Source organism: Podarcis tiliguerta (genome assembly GCF_965153285.1).
Source record: "Podarcis tiliguerta genome assembly, chromosome: 13".
In the NCBI taxonomy this organism is placed as follows: domain Eukaryota; kingdom Metazoa; phylum Chordata; class Lepidosauria; order Squamata; family Lacertidae; genus Podarcis; species Podarcis tiliguerta.
Window position 1 is genome coordinate 43,614,395 of NC_139546.1, and position 13,955 is coordinate 43,628,349.

Genomic DNA, 13,955 nt, shown 5'->3' on the forward strand with positions numbered 1-13,955 from the left:
GTCACTGACGTTATTTACCCCGGCGATGCTGCCCTCTCTCCCGCTCATGGACTGCAGGACGGCCTTGTCCAGCCCCAGCTTGAGGCTGGCTTTGTCAAACATCTCTCGCTCGTAGGAGTTGCGGGTGATGAGGCGGTAGACCTTCACCGCCTTGCTCTGCCCGATACGGTGGCAGCGTGCCTGGGCCTGGAAGGAAGAGGAGAAAAGAGCAGAAGGCAACTGAGCGTGTGAGAGATACACCCACTGCACAGACCCCTCTTGGGACAGAGAAAATTGTGGTTTTCTTCAAAAGAACGCTCCTTTTAGTGGCCAGAAACAGGAGCAAGGAGAGTTAAAGTTTAGGCCCCTGGGAGGCAGTAAGTAATATTCATTGCTATTATAAAGATTGATTTTACATTTATGGAAAAAGTAGGCATACATACATATATAGCGTTATTTTCATAATTCAATTTCTGACCTCTTTAATGAAAAGTAAAATTGCAAGCCATTATGTAACATCATAATACAGCATAAAACAAATTACTACAATGCTACTGCCTTTGCAACCCGCCCTAGAATAACATTCCGTTTTATGCTAGTACTACCATCCGGTAACAGAAAGGTCCTAGGATGCCCAATGACCTCCCATTTCTAAAACTAACCATGTCTGGATGGGAGGCAAATGGAAGGGATTCTTGAGAAAAGGAGATAGGTGCTAAATTATGACACAAAGAGGAAGCTTGGATACAGGTAAAGGACCCCTGGACATTTAAGCCCAGTCAGTCAAAGGCAACTATGGGGTTGCGGCGCTCATCTCGCTTTCACGCCGACAGAGCTGGTGTTTGACCCAGACAGCTTTCTGGGTCATGTGAACAGCATGACTAAACCGTTTCTGGTGCAACGGAACACCTTGATGGAAACCAGAGCACACGGAAACGCTGTTTACCTTCCCACCACAGCAGTACCTATTTATCTGCTTGCACTGGCATGCTTTTGAACTGCAAGGTTGGCAGGAGCTGGGACAGAGCAATGGGAGCTCACTCCATTGTGGGGATTCGAAGTGCCAACCTTCCGATCGGCAAACCCAAGGGGCTCAGTGGTTTAGACCACAGCGCCACCCGCGTCCCAATGCTTGGAAACAAGGAGGAAAGGATGTGTGTGTTTGTGTTCTGCTCAGTATCTGTGTATTGCTCAATAGGTAGAGTATGAAACTCTTAATATCAAAGTCATGGGTCTGAGCCCTACGTTGGTGCAACGGATTCATGTATTGCAGGGGGTTGGACTAGATCAGAGGTAGGCAACCTAAGGCCCGGGGGCCGGATGCGGCCCAATCGCCTTCTCAATCCAGCCTGCGGACGATCTGGGAATCAACATGTTTTTACATGAGTAGAATGTGTCCTTTTATTTAAAATGCATCTCTGGGTTATTTGTGGGGCCTGCCTGATGTTTTTACATGAGTAGAATGTGTGCTTTTATTTCAAATGCACCTCTGGATTATTTGTGGGGCATAGGAATTTGTTCATTTTTTTTTTCAAAATATAGTTCGGCCCACCACATGGTCTGAGGGACAGTGGACCAGCCCACAGCTGAAATAGGTTGCTGACCCCAAGACTAGATGAACCTCGTTGTCCCTTCCAACTCTACAATTCTATGATCTATCCATCACAGTTGTAGCCTGTCCTGTCTTCCTGTCTTGCCCAGGATGGCATGCATAAGGTGATCCCATCTGATTCTCACAACAAACTTGCAAGGTAGGTTAGGCCATGAGAGAAAAAGGTGAGCCTGAAGTTACTTGGTAGGCAAAGGGGGAATGGGTAATATGCCTAAAACCAGGATCAGGTTTAAGGTGCTAGTTTTAACCTTTAAAGCCCTATACGGCCTAGGACCCTCGTACCTACGGGACCGCCTCTCCTGGTATGCCCCACAGAGAAACTTACGGTCTTCAAATAAAAACATCTTGAAGGTCCCAGGCCACAGAGAAGTTAGGCTGGCCTCAACCAGAGCCAGGGCTTTTTCAGCTGTGGCCCCAATCTGGTGGAACACTCTGTCACAAGAGACCAGGGCCCTGCGGGACTTGACATCTTTCCGCAGGGCCTGCAAGACAGAGTTGTTCCACCAGGCCTTTGGCCAGGGTGCAGCCTGACTCACTCCCTCGGCAATCTTCGCGGAGCTCTGGCCCAATGGTTGCCAGTGGCTTGAATTAATTAATTTTATAATGAATGATTGTAGAGTGTTGTTTGTGCTGTACTTTTGTACTGTTTTATTGTTGTTAGCCGCCCTGAGCCCGGCTTCGGCTGGGGAGGGCGGGATATAAATAAATTTTTTATTATTATTATTATTATTATTATTATTATTATTATTATTATTATTATGTTTTCACTCAGCAGACTTCAGAGCTTTGTCTGTGGACAACACCCAGCCCCCCAAGCCCGCCCCCCTTGGAAGAAGACTGCCTCTTCCCACCCTGAAGGTGTCCCTGCTTGCTGTACCTGCAGGTCGTTCTGGGGGTTCCAATCCGAATCAAAGATGATGCAAGTGTCGGCAGCCGTCAGGTTGATGCCCAGCCCTCCCGCCCGCGTGCAGAGCAGGAAGACGAAGCGGTCCGAGTCAGGCTTGCTGAAGCGATCGATGGCCGCCTGCCGCAAGTTCCCCCGCACTCGCCCGTCAATGCGCTCGTAGAGATACCTGCGTGGAGGGGCAAGGCAATTAGGGAACACAGAGCCTGAACGAGAGGCGGCACCCCGTACAGGTGCCACAGGGAGTCATAAGAGTTAAGAACCCCCTGGCAGGAAAGCAAGAGGCTAATGGACCTAGGCATGGCATGCCGCAAAGCCAGGGCTGGTGTGCGTGTCTTGAATTTGCCACCCCCAGTAGGCTGAAGACAAGAATGTGCAAATACAGTGGAACCTTGGTTTTTGAACTTAATCCGTTCCGGAAGACCATTTGGCTTCCGAAATGTTTGAAAACTGAGGATCAATGGGCCGGCTGAAAAGTCAATGGGAAAAATGAAAAACGTGGCTCGGAAACCGTTCAGCTTCTGAAAATCCTTCAAAAACAGAAGCATTCACTTCTGGGTTGTTGGCGTTTGAGTTCCGAATTGTTCGGATTCTGAAGGGTTCAACAACCAAGGTTCCACTGTACATGATTTCCCCCGCTCCCCTTTTGGATAAGACTATGAGTCAGTAACTGGCCCAAGGTGACCCAATGAGCTCCATGGCTAAGTGGGGATTTGTTTGTTTTCATTTTTTTATAGAAAGTATTTCAACTGAACAAAATAATGTAAAAAGAAAGTGTCCCTAAAAAGAAATAGGGGGGAAAGTATAATATATCACTACACATGCAAAGAACTACAATTTCATACGTGCTTATACAATATATAATGTGTTAATGTTATCCAAATACTTATAGGGTTATTTATAAATGACATTTTTTAAAAAAAGTGTGTTCCAAAGATCATTGTACAGTGGTACCTCGGGTTAAGTACTTAATTCGTTCCGGAGGTCCGTACTTAACCTGAAACTGTTCTTAACCTGAAGCACCACTTTAGCTAATGGGGCCTCCTGCTGCTGCCGCGCCACTGGAGCACGATTTCTGTTCTCATCCTGAAGCAAAGTTCTTAACCTGAAGCACTATTTCTGGGTTAGTGGAGTCTGTAACCTGAAGCGTATGTAACCTGAAGCGTATGCAACCTGAGGTGCTACTGTACTTGGATTTGAACCCTGGTTTCCCAAGTCCAACACCGGGTCTCTTCTCGGCACAAGCCCTCACCTCTTCTGGATGAGGTAGTCCTCCAGGATGTCGAGGCAACGGACCATTTGGGAGAAGATCAGCACCTTGTGCCCGCCGGCCTTCAACTTGGGGAGCAGCTTATCAATCAGCACCAGTTTCCCAGAGGAGCGCACCATGGCCTGCAAGGGGAAATCATGGGGCAGGTGGTGGTGGCAGGAATCCCGGAACTCGGTCAAGATCTTCTCCTCGGCACCTGATTCGGCGGAGGGGGCAGAGCAAGAGAGAGAGGGCATGTCAGAATGGACTCACAGGGTCCCTGAAGCCAAAAGGCAAAGAGCCTCAAAGCACTGAAACTATACCGCAACGCGAAGTATTGGAAGACACAAGAACTACCCACTCTGGAAGAATGGCAGATGAAGGTGATGGACTATATGGAATTGGCGGAAATGACCGGCAGAATCCGAGACCAGGGAGAAGAGTCAGTGGAAGAAGATTGGAAGAAATTTAAAGACTACTTACAGAAACCACTGTAAAATTAATGAATGTTAGAATGATGTTGGATTGAAGTTAAGTGGTTTTTGCTAGTAGCAATGTTAAGCAATATGTAAAAAAGGATTATTAACGGGTGATAATCTAAAACTATAATATATTAAGATAAAAGATAAAATTAAAGGGGGAAAGGATTTGCTGAATTAACCAACTGAAATGGAATACAAGAAAGGGAGGTGTGAGGAGGTCAGGGAAACAAGTAAATGAAAGATAAGATATGGAGAGACTGATTTGTTTTTAACTGTTTTTACTTTGTATTTTTTTTCTTTCTTTTTTTCCCTTTCTAATTTTTGTAATATGTTGAAATCTCAATAAATATCTTTTTTTTTTAAAAAAAGAAACTATACCGCAATGCCCCCCCCCAAAGTAATGAGAACTAGAGACCTGCTTTTAAAAACCAGCCCTGCCCTATTTCTACTGATCCAACATATCAGAAATTCTGTCTCTGAAATGATCTCCACCCCCCTCCTGCCCACCCAGCTAACTTGCCGTTGATGAATACATCATTTATGTATGTGACCACAGCTGCTCGGATGTTATTGGACCAGAGATGGAAAGAAGATAAAGTCCAGACCAGAGAATAGTGGCAGATTAAGTTGATGGATTATGCCAAAACAGCAAAAACGACCGGAAGAATCAGAAATCAGGAAGACCCAAATTCTAATAAAGAATGGGGGAAATTTATAATTTAGCTTAAAAACCATTGTAAACAGTTAAAATTGTTAGCAGGATTGGAATAACACCTGTAGTTTAATGGTGAATTTTGGATATAACGTAGATGTAAAAGATTTGGATTATTATTAAAGATGCCGGAGGAAATGACTAACAATAGGTCCCACAAAGGGGAGGAGGGAAGTCCAGGAGATTCTTTGGATTCTTGTCTTTACATTGTATATTGGATATGTCATTGTAAAACTGTACAGTCGTACCTTGGAAGTCGAACAGAATCTGTTCCGGAAGTCCGTTCAACTTCTGAAACGTTCGACTTCCAAAGCGCGGCTTCTGATTGGCTGCAGGAAGCTCCTGCAGCCAATCGGAAGCCCCATTGGAGGTTCGAAAACTGGAACAGCCACGTCTGGTTTTTGATTGTTCAGGATCTGGAACGTTCGACTCCCAAGGCGTTTAGGAGCTGAGGTACAACTGCAACTTGAAAAACCAATATAGATATATTAATATATATATATTAAAAAAAAAACACTTGCCGTTGATGAGGTAGGGATGGTTGCAACACTTGCGTAGCTCCATCATGGTGTTGAGGAGGTTGGGCATGTTGCTGTGCCCTGCCCCTTTGGACAGGAAGTTGAAGTTCTTCTCCAGGATGGCCCGGTAGTACTTCTTCTGGATGTTGGTGAGCTCCACCTCAATGATGGTTTCCTGCTTGGGGGCCAAGTTCTTCTCCACGTCCTCCTTCAGCCGCCGAAGCATCATGGGCTTCAGAATGGCCTGCAGTTTCTGCACCTAGGAGGGTGGACGGAGAAGAGATTCTTTTAACGGCTGGGCCTATCCGGTAGGAAGGGCGAAGATGGAGGAGGAAACCAGAGGCCTTTCTCCTGGGTATTGTAGGCCAGAGTGTGTTAAAAAAGGACAGAACATTCTTTATGTACGCAACAACAGCAGCAAGAATATTAATTGCCAAGAATTGGAAAACTCAGGAGTTACCCACTGTGGAAGAATGGCAGATGCAACTGATGGACTATATGCAATTAGCCGAGATGACCGGCAGAATTCGAGACCAGGGAGAAGAAAGGATGGAAGAAGACTGGAGGGAATTTAAGATTTATTTACAAAAATATTGTAATTTGGCTGAGTGTTGAATTGGATGCCAGTGCAGATAATTGTCTACCATTAAAGTAGATTTAAGGCTGAATTATATGTCAAACCAAATTAAGATTATTAATTAAGATGAGTTAAATGATAATTTGTTTGAAATAAATTTAATAATGATGTAAGTGTATGCGGGAGGTGTGGGGGAGTCCCATGTAATAATTGAGAGATGTTAAATGGACAATGATAAGTTGTGCTTATCTAATATATGCTTTATTTGAAAACTTCAATAAATATATATTAAAAAAAAAAAAAAAAAAAAAAAAAAAAGATGGAGGAGGAACTCAAGAGTGCCTGAGAAAAGCTTCCCATGTGGTTCTTCTCATCTCCTTGGGTTGTGCGTGTATATCTTACTATATAATAAGACTGCCATGCTGTTGTCATGCTACAGTTCATGGCAGCCATGGCAACCCCAATGTGACGATGGACCAGCAGGCAGGCAGGCAGGCAAGCAAGCAAGCAAGCAAGCAGTTCGGGTGGCAAGCAGCCCAGGTGAGCTGTTTCAAGGTGAGCGGGCAGTGCCTCCCCCTCTGTATTAAACAAAGCAGGAGTGGTGTTTAAAGCAGGGGTGCTGCTGCAGAAAATGGTCTGCCAAACTGCCTCCCATCCTCCTTGAAAAGGGCTGGGGCAAGCTTTGAGGAGGTGGGTGAGATGTAAGGAGAGGAGGGAAGGGAGGTTGGCAAAAGAGTTGGTGGGTTGATAAGTGGAGAGAGCAGAGGCAGCAGTCGTGTGTGTGTGTGTGTGTGTGTGTGTGTGTGTGTGTATGAGGTGGAGAGAGACAGACACACAGAGAATTAACCAAGTAGTGTTTATTGGAATGGTTTGAGAGCAAGAAGTGGTATAGTAGGTGAGATGGTCAGGTTAGGTGAGATGGTCAGGACACTGGAACCAGGACTCCTGGGTTCTATGTCTGCTGGGCAAGGCCCAACGGGATACAAGGCATTAAAGAGAAAGGAGACCCGCCCTCTACAAAAAGAAAGAAAGAAAGAAAGAAAGAAAGAGAAAAATGGATGGGTAGAGTATATTAAATTGGGAGAGTAATGGGGAATCTGACTGCCCTGGAAGAAAAATTGGTGGAAGTCGCCACATTGGGATCAGTTTCAATGTTGCATGCTGATGATCATGTGGTGAGGGCAACTACCTGACTCCTGCCCACCATGGCTTTTAAAATCTAGTAGGAAGGGACTGGTTGGGTCCCAGGAGTGGATAATACCCAATTAGAAGAGGGAGTTATGCCCACTGCCTTGAAAGAAGCACAGTGGTGAAGCCCACCCACCCCCTTGAAAAGGCCCTCTGTGGATCCAGAGCTACACTGTGCAGTCTCTGAAATTCCCTTCATGGGAAGTAAACCTGAGGGAGAAGCCAGTGGAGGAAGGAGGAGGGCCGAGGGCCGCTGCTTACCTGCTCCTCAGTTTTGAGGTCACCAAAGTCCTTGAGGAACTCTGATTCTGAGGGGAACTGGGAGGGCTCGAGGAAATGCAGGAGGCTGAAGAGTTCCTCCACTGTGTTCTGGAGCGGGGTGCCAGTCAGTAACACTTTGTGCTCCTAGAAGAAGGGGGAAGGCAAAGGGAGGTGTCAATACATAAGCTCAGGCCTGCCCCATAGATGAAATGTGTGCGTGTGCATGTATGTGAGCAACTGCAAAATAAGTCAGGCCCTCCAATAAGCCCCAAGGTTTTAGGTAACAGGAGAACAGAGAGACTGGCACTTATGCCAACAGACTCGCTTGCAGGTCTATCCGAGGTTTGAGGATAGGGAAGTTGAGCCTTGCTTACCAACCCCCATATACAGGTGGCAAATCAAACAACTGCACATATATGTCCAAAAAACTTTGAGATCATTATTTCTGTTAGATGGGGGGAGGAGAGAAAAGGCAAAGCTCTATGGGGCTATGCTGAACCCTTCAACACTGGAGACATCATGTGGTTTGGCCTATGCACTTCTACTGGGGCATCTAATCTGACTCATGAATCCCTTTCCCCAAAAACCTCTCCTTTGTTTTAGCAGGAGATTCTGTTGCAACCCCCTCCCTGCTTCAGAAAGGGGCCTGCATCCCATCCCTTGCTAACATGAAGGGGTGGGAGAACCCCCATTGCTTTTCAAAGCATCTTGAGATGCCAGGTGATTGACAGGTGGGTGGTCTGCAGAGCCCAAAAAGGCTTCCCACTCCTGCTTGACAATCTTAAGGGCTAGAAACTCATTTTCCCAAAGTTGTGTACTTCGTCTCACCCTTGTAAGCTAGAAACAAGGTTCGACTCCTGACACCGGGGAAGGCGGGAAAGCAAAAAATAGGGTTCCCTTACCAGGTCCATGTGCTTAAGACTGTCCAGCAGTTTACAGTTGCGGTTCTTAAGGCGATGGGCTTCGTCAATGATGACGCAACGCCACTCTATTTCCCTCAGCTCGGGGCAGTCCGACAGGATCATCTCAAAAGTAGTGATCAGGGCATCAAACTTGTATGCGCCTGGAATCAGGCGGCCCTGTTGGGGGACAGAAAAGAAGGCATTCAGATAGTATATGAGCATTAAGTTACTCAAGGTTTTTGCTTTCTCCCCCAACATATGCATTTCTATTTATTAAGTTGCTAGTCCTTCTTGTTGTTATTTATCCAAAGGCAAATGTACAGAAACCGTAAAGGGGCAGGTGAGATTCTAAAGATTCAATCAAATCCACCCCCTCTACAAAAAAGTAGGAATGCTGGGAACCGTAGCTTTGCAGTCAGTTCAGAATGATGGGCTTAAACCCCAAACTTGCACTTTACAGAACTATAACTCCCAGATACCTTTGGGCGGGGATGACTGTGTAAGCAGACATGGCACTGGAACATAATTCTTCATCTCAACCATCACCCAATGCTCACTTTTGTTGTGTCCCCCCCCCCCCCCAAGTCATGACAAACCTGACTGCTGAAGTGTCATAACCCATCAGTAGTAATGTTCAAATCCCCAAAGGATGTGCTCAGGAAGGTAAGGGCAAGTGCCATACCCAAGAATCCTTTTTTCCTCTGTTTTTGCACTACTACAGAGCCCCCTTCCCAAGCAAAGATCGTGCGTTAAAGACAGAGCTTTTCCCATCGAAAAGCTATTTTGTAGACTTCTTGATACGGACAAATAGGGGACTACCTGCTCATTGACAAATTGGGAAATCAAACAGGAAGACCCAGGAGGATCAGAGTCAAGCCAGTTTCTCATCTGGACGCCTGTGTTCCATTCCTCTGGCTCATAAGCTCAGAGCCATCCTACCCAAGCACGAAATCGTTTTGTTTAATTAAGAACACAAGAGCAGCTCTGCTCTGGATTAGACCAATTTGCTCCATATGATGGGATGTGCTTGGATTCTTGTAAACCGCTTTTGGGGGGGAAATACCATACCCGGGAATCTTTGCAGTACATCTCGTATTGCTGGATCATCTGGCGGGAGGCGAGGCTGCCGTGGTAGACGATGGTGTTCATCTCGGTCCAGGTGTTGAACTCCCTCTCCCAGTTGGTGATGGTGGAGAGAGGGGCAATGACCAGGAAGGGGCCCCGGATGCCCACGTTGTAAACCTCCTGCAGGAAGGCAATCGACTGGATGGTTTTGCCCAGGCCCATTTCGTCGGCCAGGATGCAGTTTTGCCTGAAGAGGAAGACAGGGCAGACTCAGCGGTCGTTCTTTTTTGGGGGGCTTTCAGGAGCCGGTTGGTCTATTAATAGCTGGGATATTAAGGATCTAAGGCTGCAAACCCTAAACAAATCCAATAGGGACTAAATATCATCACCTCTTGAGACTACATGCGTACGATTGCACAGAAAGCAGTACTGTGCCCGTTGGACCAAGGAAGTGCAGCATTTTGAACTGGATGGACAATGCACCACCCAAATAATTTCAGATTGATTTTGCCTTGGAGTAAGCAAGATTTTAGCCCTCAAGGGTGTGAAGAGAAGCTTGAAAGTTTGTGGGGGGTAGGGAGGGACGGACACTACACCTGCTGAAATCTTAAGAGGCTGGAGGGGAGCTGCTAACAATTACTGGAAAAGACTCCCGTGGGAGATAGAGGACTCTCCTTTGCTGGAGGCTTTGAAGCAGAGGTTGGATGGTCATCTGTCATGGATGCTTTAGTTGAGATTCCTGCATTGCAGGGGGTTGGACTGGATGACCCTCAGGGTCCCTTTCCAACTCTTAAAATTCTATTACAGTGGTACCTCGGGTTAAGTACTTAATTCGTTCCGGAGGTCCGTTCTTAACCTGAAACTGTTCTTAACCTGAAGCACCATTTTAGCTAATGGGGCCTCCCGCTGCTGCTGCGCCGCCAGAGCACAATTTCTGTTCTCATCCTGAAGCAAAGTTCTTAAACCAAGGTACTATTTCTGGATTAGCACTATAACCTGAAGCGTATGTAACCCGAGGTACCACTGTATTCTAATTCCCAGATAGATGGGAGTGGGTGTTTCACTGTTCTATACAGCTCTTTGACCCTGTATATATACAGATGAGAGAACCCATCATACCTTTAATTCCCTGATTTAGCACCCAGGATACAAATGCGGATGACAGCAGAGTGTTCTGCTCTTCTCCTCTCCTCCCCTTGGGCTCACCTGTTGTACCAGTTGAACAGCAACCAATTCACACCCTCCAGCTGATACTCTCGCAGTTGGTTGCCGTTCTTGTATTCATGAGACAGCTCTAATTTCTTCCAGGAACCAGCCTGGGGACGGGCCTGAAAGGAGAAAAGTATAGAGCTTTGCACCTCAGGAATCAAGAGCTGCAGAACCTGTGGGACTCGGGATACTGTGGGACTCCAACTCCCATGAGCCCTAATTCAGCACGACCTAAGGTCAGGGGTGAGAGGAAGGCCACCAATTCTCCATCCTTGCAGATAGAACCACCTCTAAAGATTTCTCATTAACGTATCAGGACTGGAATTTATTTATTAAGAAGATTTTAATATTGCCTTCCTTCCCTCACCCCCAGATCAAAAATCCAAGTCGGTTAGCGAGAAATAAAATGGACAGGCGTCTTGCTAAATGCAAGGTGGTTCTTTTAATGAGATTCAGAAGCAATACAAACACACGTGAGTGAGAAGATTAAAGATTTTATTCTAAACAGCAAGCATTATATGCATTATCAAGCAAGCACTTCGATCTGCCACTGGGAAGCCCTCAAGAAGCGGCAAAGAGACCCCCAGGTAGCCTGAGGTTGCACGGCCCTGGGGCCCTCAGTCCATGCACAAGCTTCTCAGAACTATGCCCCAAAACCATCTGATTTACAGATAGCTAACTTGTTAGCCTACATGCCTTGCCCGACTAGCTAGTGCAGATTATTAATTAGCTAGCCTCCTCTTCCAATACCACATATGTTACTCCAATGAATGTCTAACATCAAAGAGGGTCAGAAGGTACCCTGCATTATCCCTTCCTTCCAACAAATTAAAGGCTGTTCTCAGCCATCAAAGAGCAGAACAAGAGATAGAGAGGGAAAGTAAACAGAAGCAGGAAGACATAACCATGTCAGATCACTAAACTCCTCGAAATACAAATATCTTCCGGAAACGATTGCCCATACAACAGGAATATACAGTGAGCATTAAAACTTTTTTTTTTTTTTTTTAAATCAGAACCAAAACCAACAGGAAAAAACCCAAAACACCTGTCAGGGAACTGCCATCGGAGCCAGAGGGAGAGGGAGGGCTCCGGAGGGATTCCGGAGAGCGTCCCGGGAGGGAGAGAAGCAGCACATCTTCTGGGGAAGGAAATCAGCGTAGCACCAGTGGAGGAGGGGGGCAGATGGGGGAATCGGCGAGGTGGCTCCAAGACTCCTCGCCGGGGACCAGCGGGGAGAGCACGGGTCCTCCGATGCCCACACCCTCCCTGCGCAGAAGGCTTCCGCGCAGGGAGAGTAGGCGGAGACTAGGCGTCAAAGAACTTTTATGCTGGAAGAAGTTCAAGAAACGCCCACTGACGGATTCTGCCAGTGATTGAGACAGCCACGGGCGAGTGGCTGTCCAGACAGAAAGGGTTCACCCAGGCAACCCACCCAGGTGTGGCGCCGATTTACGCACGAGCAACCCCTAGAACCATTACAACACCCAAACCAAAGACCCATTGAAATAACCAAATTACTCATTTATGAATTGCCTTCCTTCCTTTTTTTTTATAAAAAAAGTCACATTTAGGGATGCTCAAATGTTAAAAGATTTAAAAAAAATTATCTTGATCACAGTTTATAACCAAAAAATCATAGAAATATATTCAAAAACCAGTGGGGTGCAAAGCCTCACACAGATGCAATCATCCTCACTTGCAAAAATTAAAACAAAATCCTGATTTTTAAAGCAAAAATTAAAAGGGGGTAGGAAGAATGAAAATTTATTACACTTATATCTCATTTTCCTCTTAAGTAGTTCAAAGAAGCATACATGGTTCTGTCCCACTCTTTTAGCCTTACAACAATGAAGTAAAATAGGCTAAAAGAAGTTGGGCCAGGGATATATTTCTTGGAGCAAAGAAGCAGGTGTTCCAACATTAATGTAAATGTAAAGGTACCCCTGCCCGTACGGGCCAGTCTTGACAGACTCTAGGGTTGTGCGCCCATCTCACTCAAGAGGCCGGGGGCCAGCGCTGTCCGGAGACACTTCCGGGTCACATGGCCAGCGTGACATCGCTGCTCTGGCAAGCCAGAGCCGCACACGGAAACGCCGTTTACCTTCCCGCTAGTAAGCAGTCCCTTTTTATCTACTTGCACCCGGGAGTGCTTTCAAACTGCTAGGTTGGCAGGCGCTGGGACCGAACACGGGAGCGCACCCCGCTGCGGGGATTCGAACCGCCGACCTTTCGATCGGCAAGCCCTAGGCGTTGAGGCTTTTACCCACAGCGCCACCCGCGTCCCTCTGTTCCAACATTACCCAGAGCCAAAATTGCAACAACCATCCCCACAGAAGATAAATCCACATAGCAGAGAAGTCCACATATCAAGAATTCTGGGGGAAGGGGAAATGCAGAGGTGTCACTCACCACACGCTTCAGCTCCGGGTGCCTAGACTGGATGCGTTTGAACTCCCGGACCTTCCCCTCGTCCACGTCCTCTTTGAGTTCCCACGTACTGTCCTCGTAGGGGAGTGAACACCACTTCACCAAGTAATAGATTACCGGCTGCAGAGTGTTCAAGAGACATGTGCATGCTTAGGGTCCATTTGCAAGCTACAATTGCCTCTTTATTTAGTCAATAGATTTTTTTATTTTTGCACCTGTACAGCTATATTCAGAGCTGCTCAAGAACAAGCAAACTTTTTTCTTTAAAAAAGAGATAAAAGGTAAAGGTAAAGGACCCCTGACAGTTAAGTCCAGTAGCAAACGACTCTGGGGTTGCTGCGCTCATCTCGCTTTACTGGCCGAGGGAGCTGACGTTTGTCCGCAGACAGTTTTTCCGGGTCATGTGGCCAGCATGACTAAGCCGCTTCTGGCTAAACCATAGCAGCGCATGGAAATGTGGTTTACCTTCCCACCAGAGCGGTACCTATTTATCTACTTGCACTTTGATATGCTTTCAAACTGCTAGGTGGGCAGGAGCTGGGACCGAGCAACGGGAGCTCACCCCATCGCAGGGATTCGACCCGCCGACCTTCCGATCAGCAAGCTCAAGAGGCTCAATGGTTTAGACCACAGCGCCCAATAAATAACAAGATGACAAATAATAATAGTAATTATTATTATTAAAATAATAAAGAACTCCTTTAAGAGACTCTAGTCTTTTGTCTTAAGACAGTCTTTAAAAGAATCTTTCCCCCAAAATATTTTTTTTTAAATAATTCCAGTAGCAGCTTAAAGACCAACTAAGTATAAGCCTTCTAGGTATGAGCTTTCGTGTGTATACACACTTCTACAGATACTCTGAAGCAG

At 46.4% G+C, this 13,955-nt stretch overlaps 1 protein-coding gene across 4 annotated transcripts in view; it reads right to left on the bottom strand.

The window, feature by feature from the left end:
- CHD8 (chromodomain helicase DNA binding protein 8) overlaps nucleotides 1–13,955 on the bottom strand; it is a 70,537-nt gene that overhangs the window by 26,320 nt on the left and 30,262 nt on the right. For all 4 annotated transcript variants that reach the window (XM_083410000.1, XM_083409997.1, XM_083409998.1 and 1 more), the window contains 9 exons: nucleotides 13,071–13,208; nucleotides 10,656–10,777; nucleotides 9,453–9,696; nucleotides 8,385–8,561; nucleotides 7,483–7,626; nucleotides 5,460–5,715; nucleotides 3,748–3,961; nucleotides 2,469–2,664; nucleotides 19–186 (listed from right to left, as the gene is read on the bottom strand). In XM_083410000.1, the coding sequence (XP_083266126.1) occupies nucleotides 19–186; nucleotides 2,469–2,664; nucleotides 3,748–3,961; nucleotides 5,460–5,715; nucleotides 7,483–7,626; nucleotides 8,385–8,561; nucleotides 9,453–9,696; nucleotides 10,656–10,777; nucleotides 13,071–13,208 (1,659 nt within the window). The remainder of the gene's footprint in view (nucleotides 1–18; nucleotides 187–2,468; nucleotides 2,665–3,747; nucleotides 3,962–5,459; nucleotides 5,716–7,482; nucleotides 7,627–8,384; nucleotides 8,562–9,452; nucleotides 9,697–10,655; nucleotides 10,778–13,070; nucleotides 13,209–13,955) is intronic.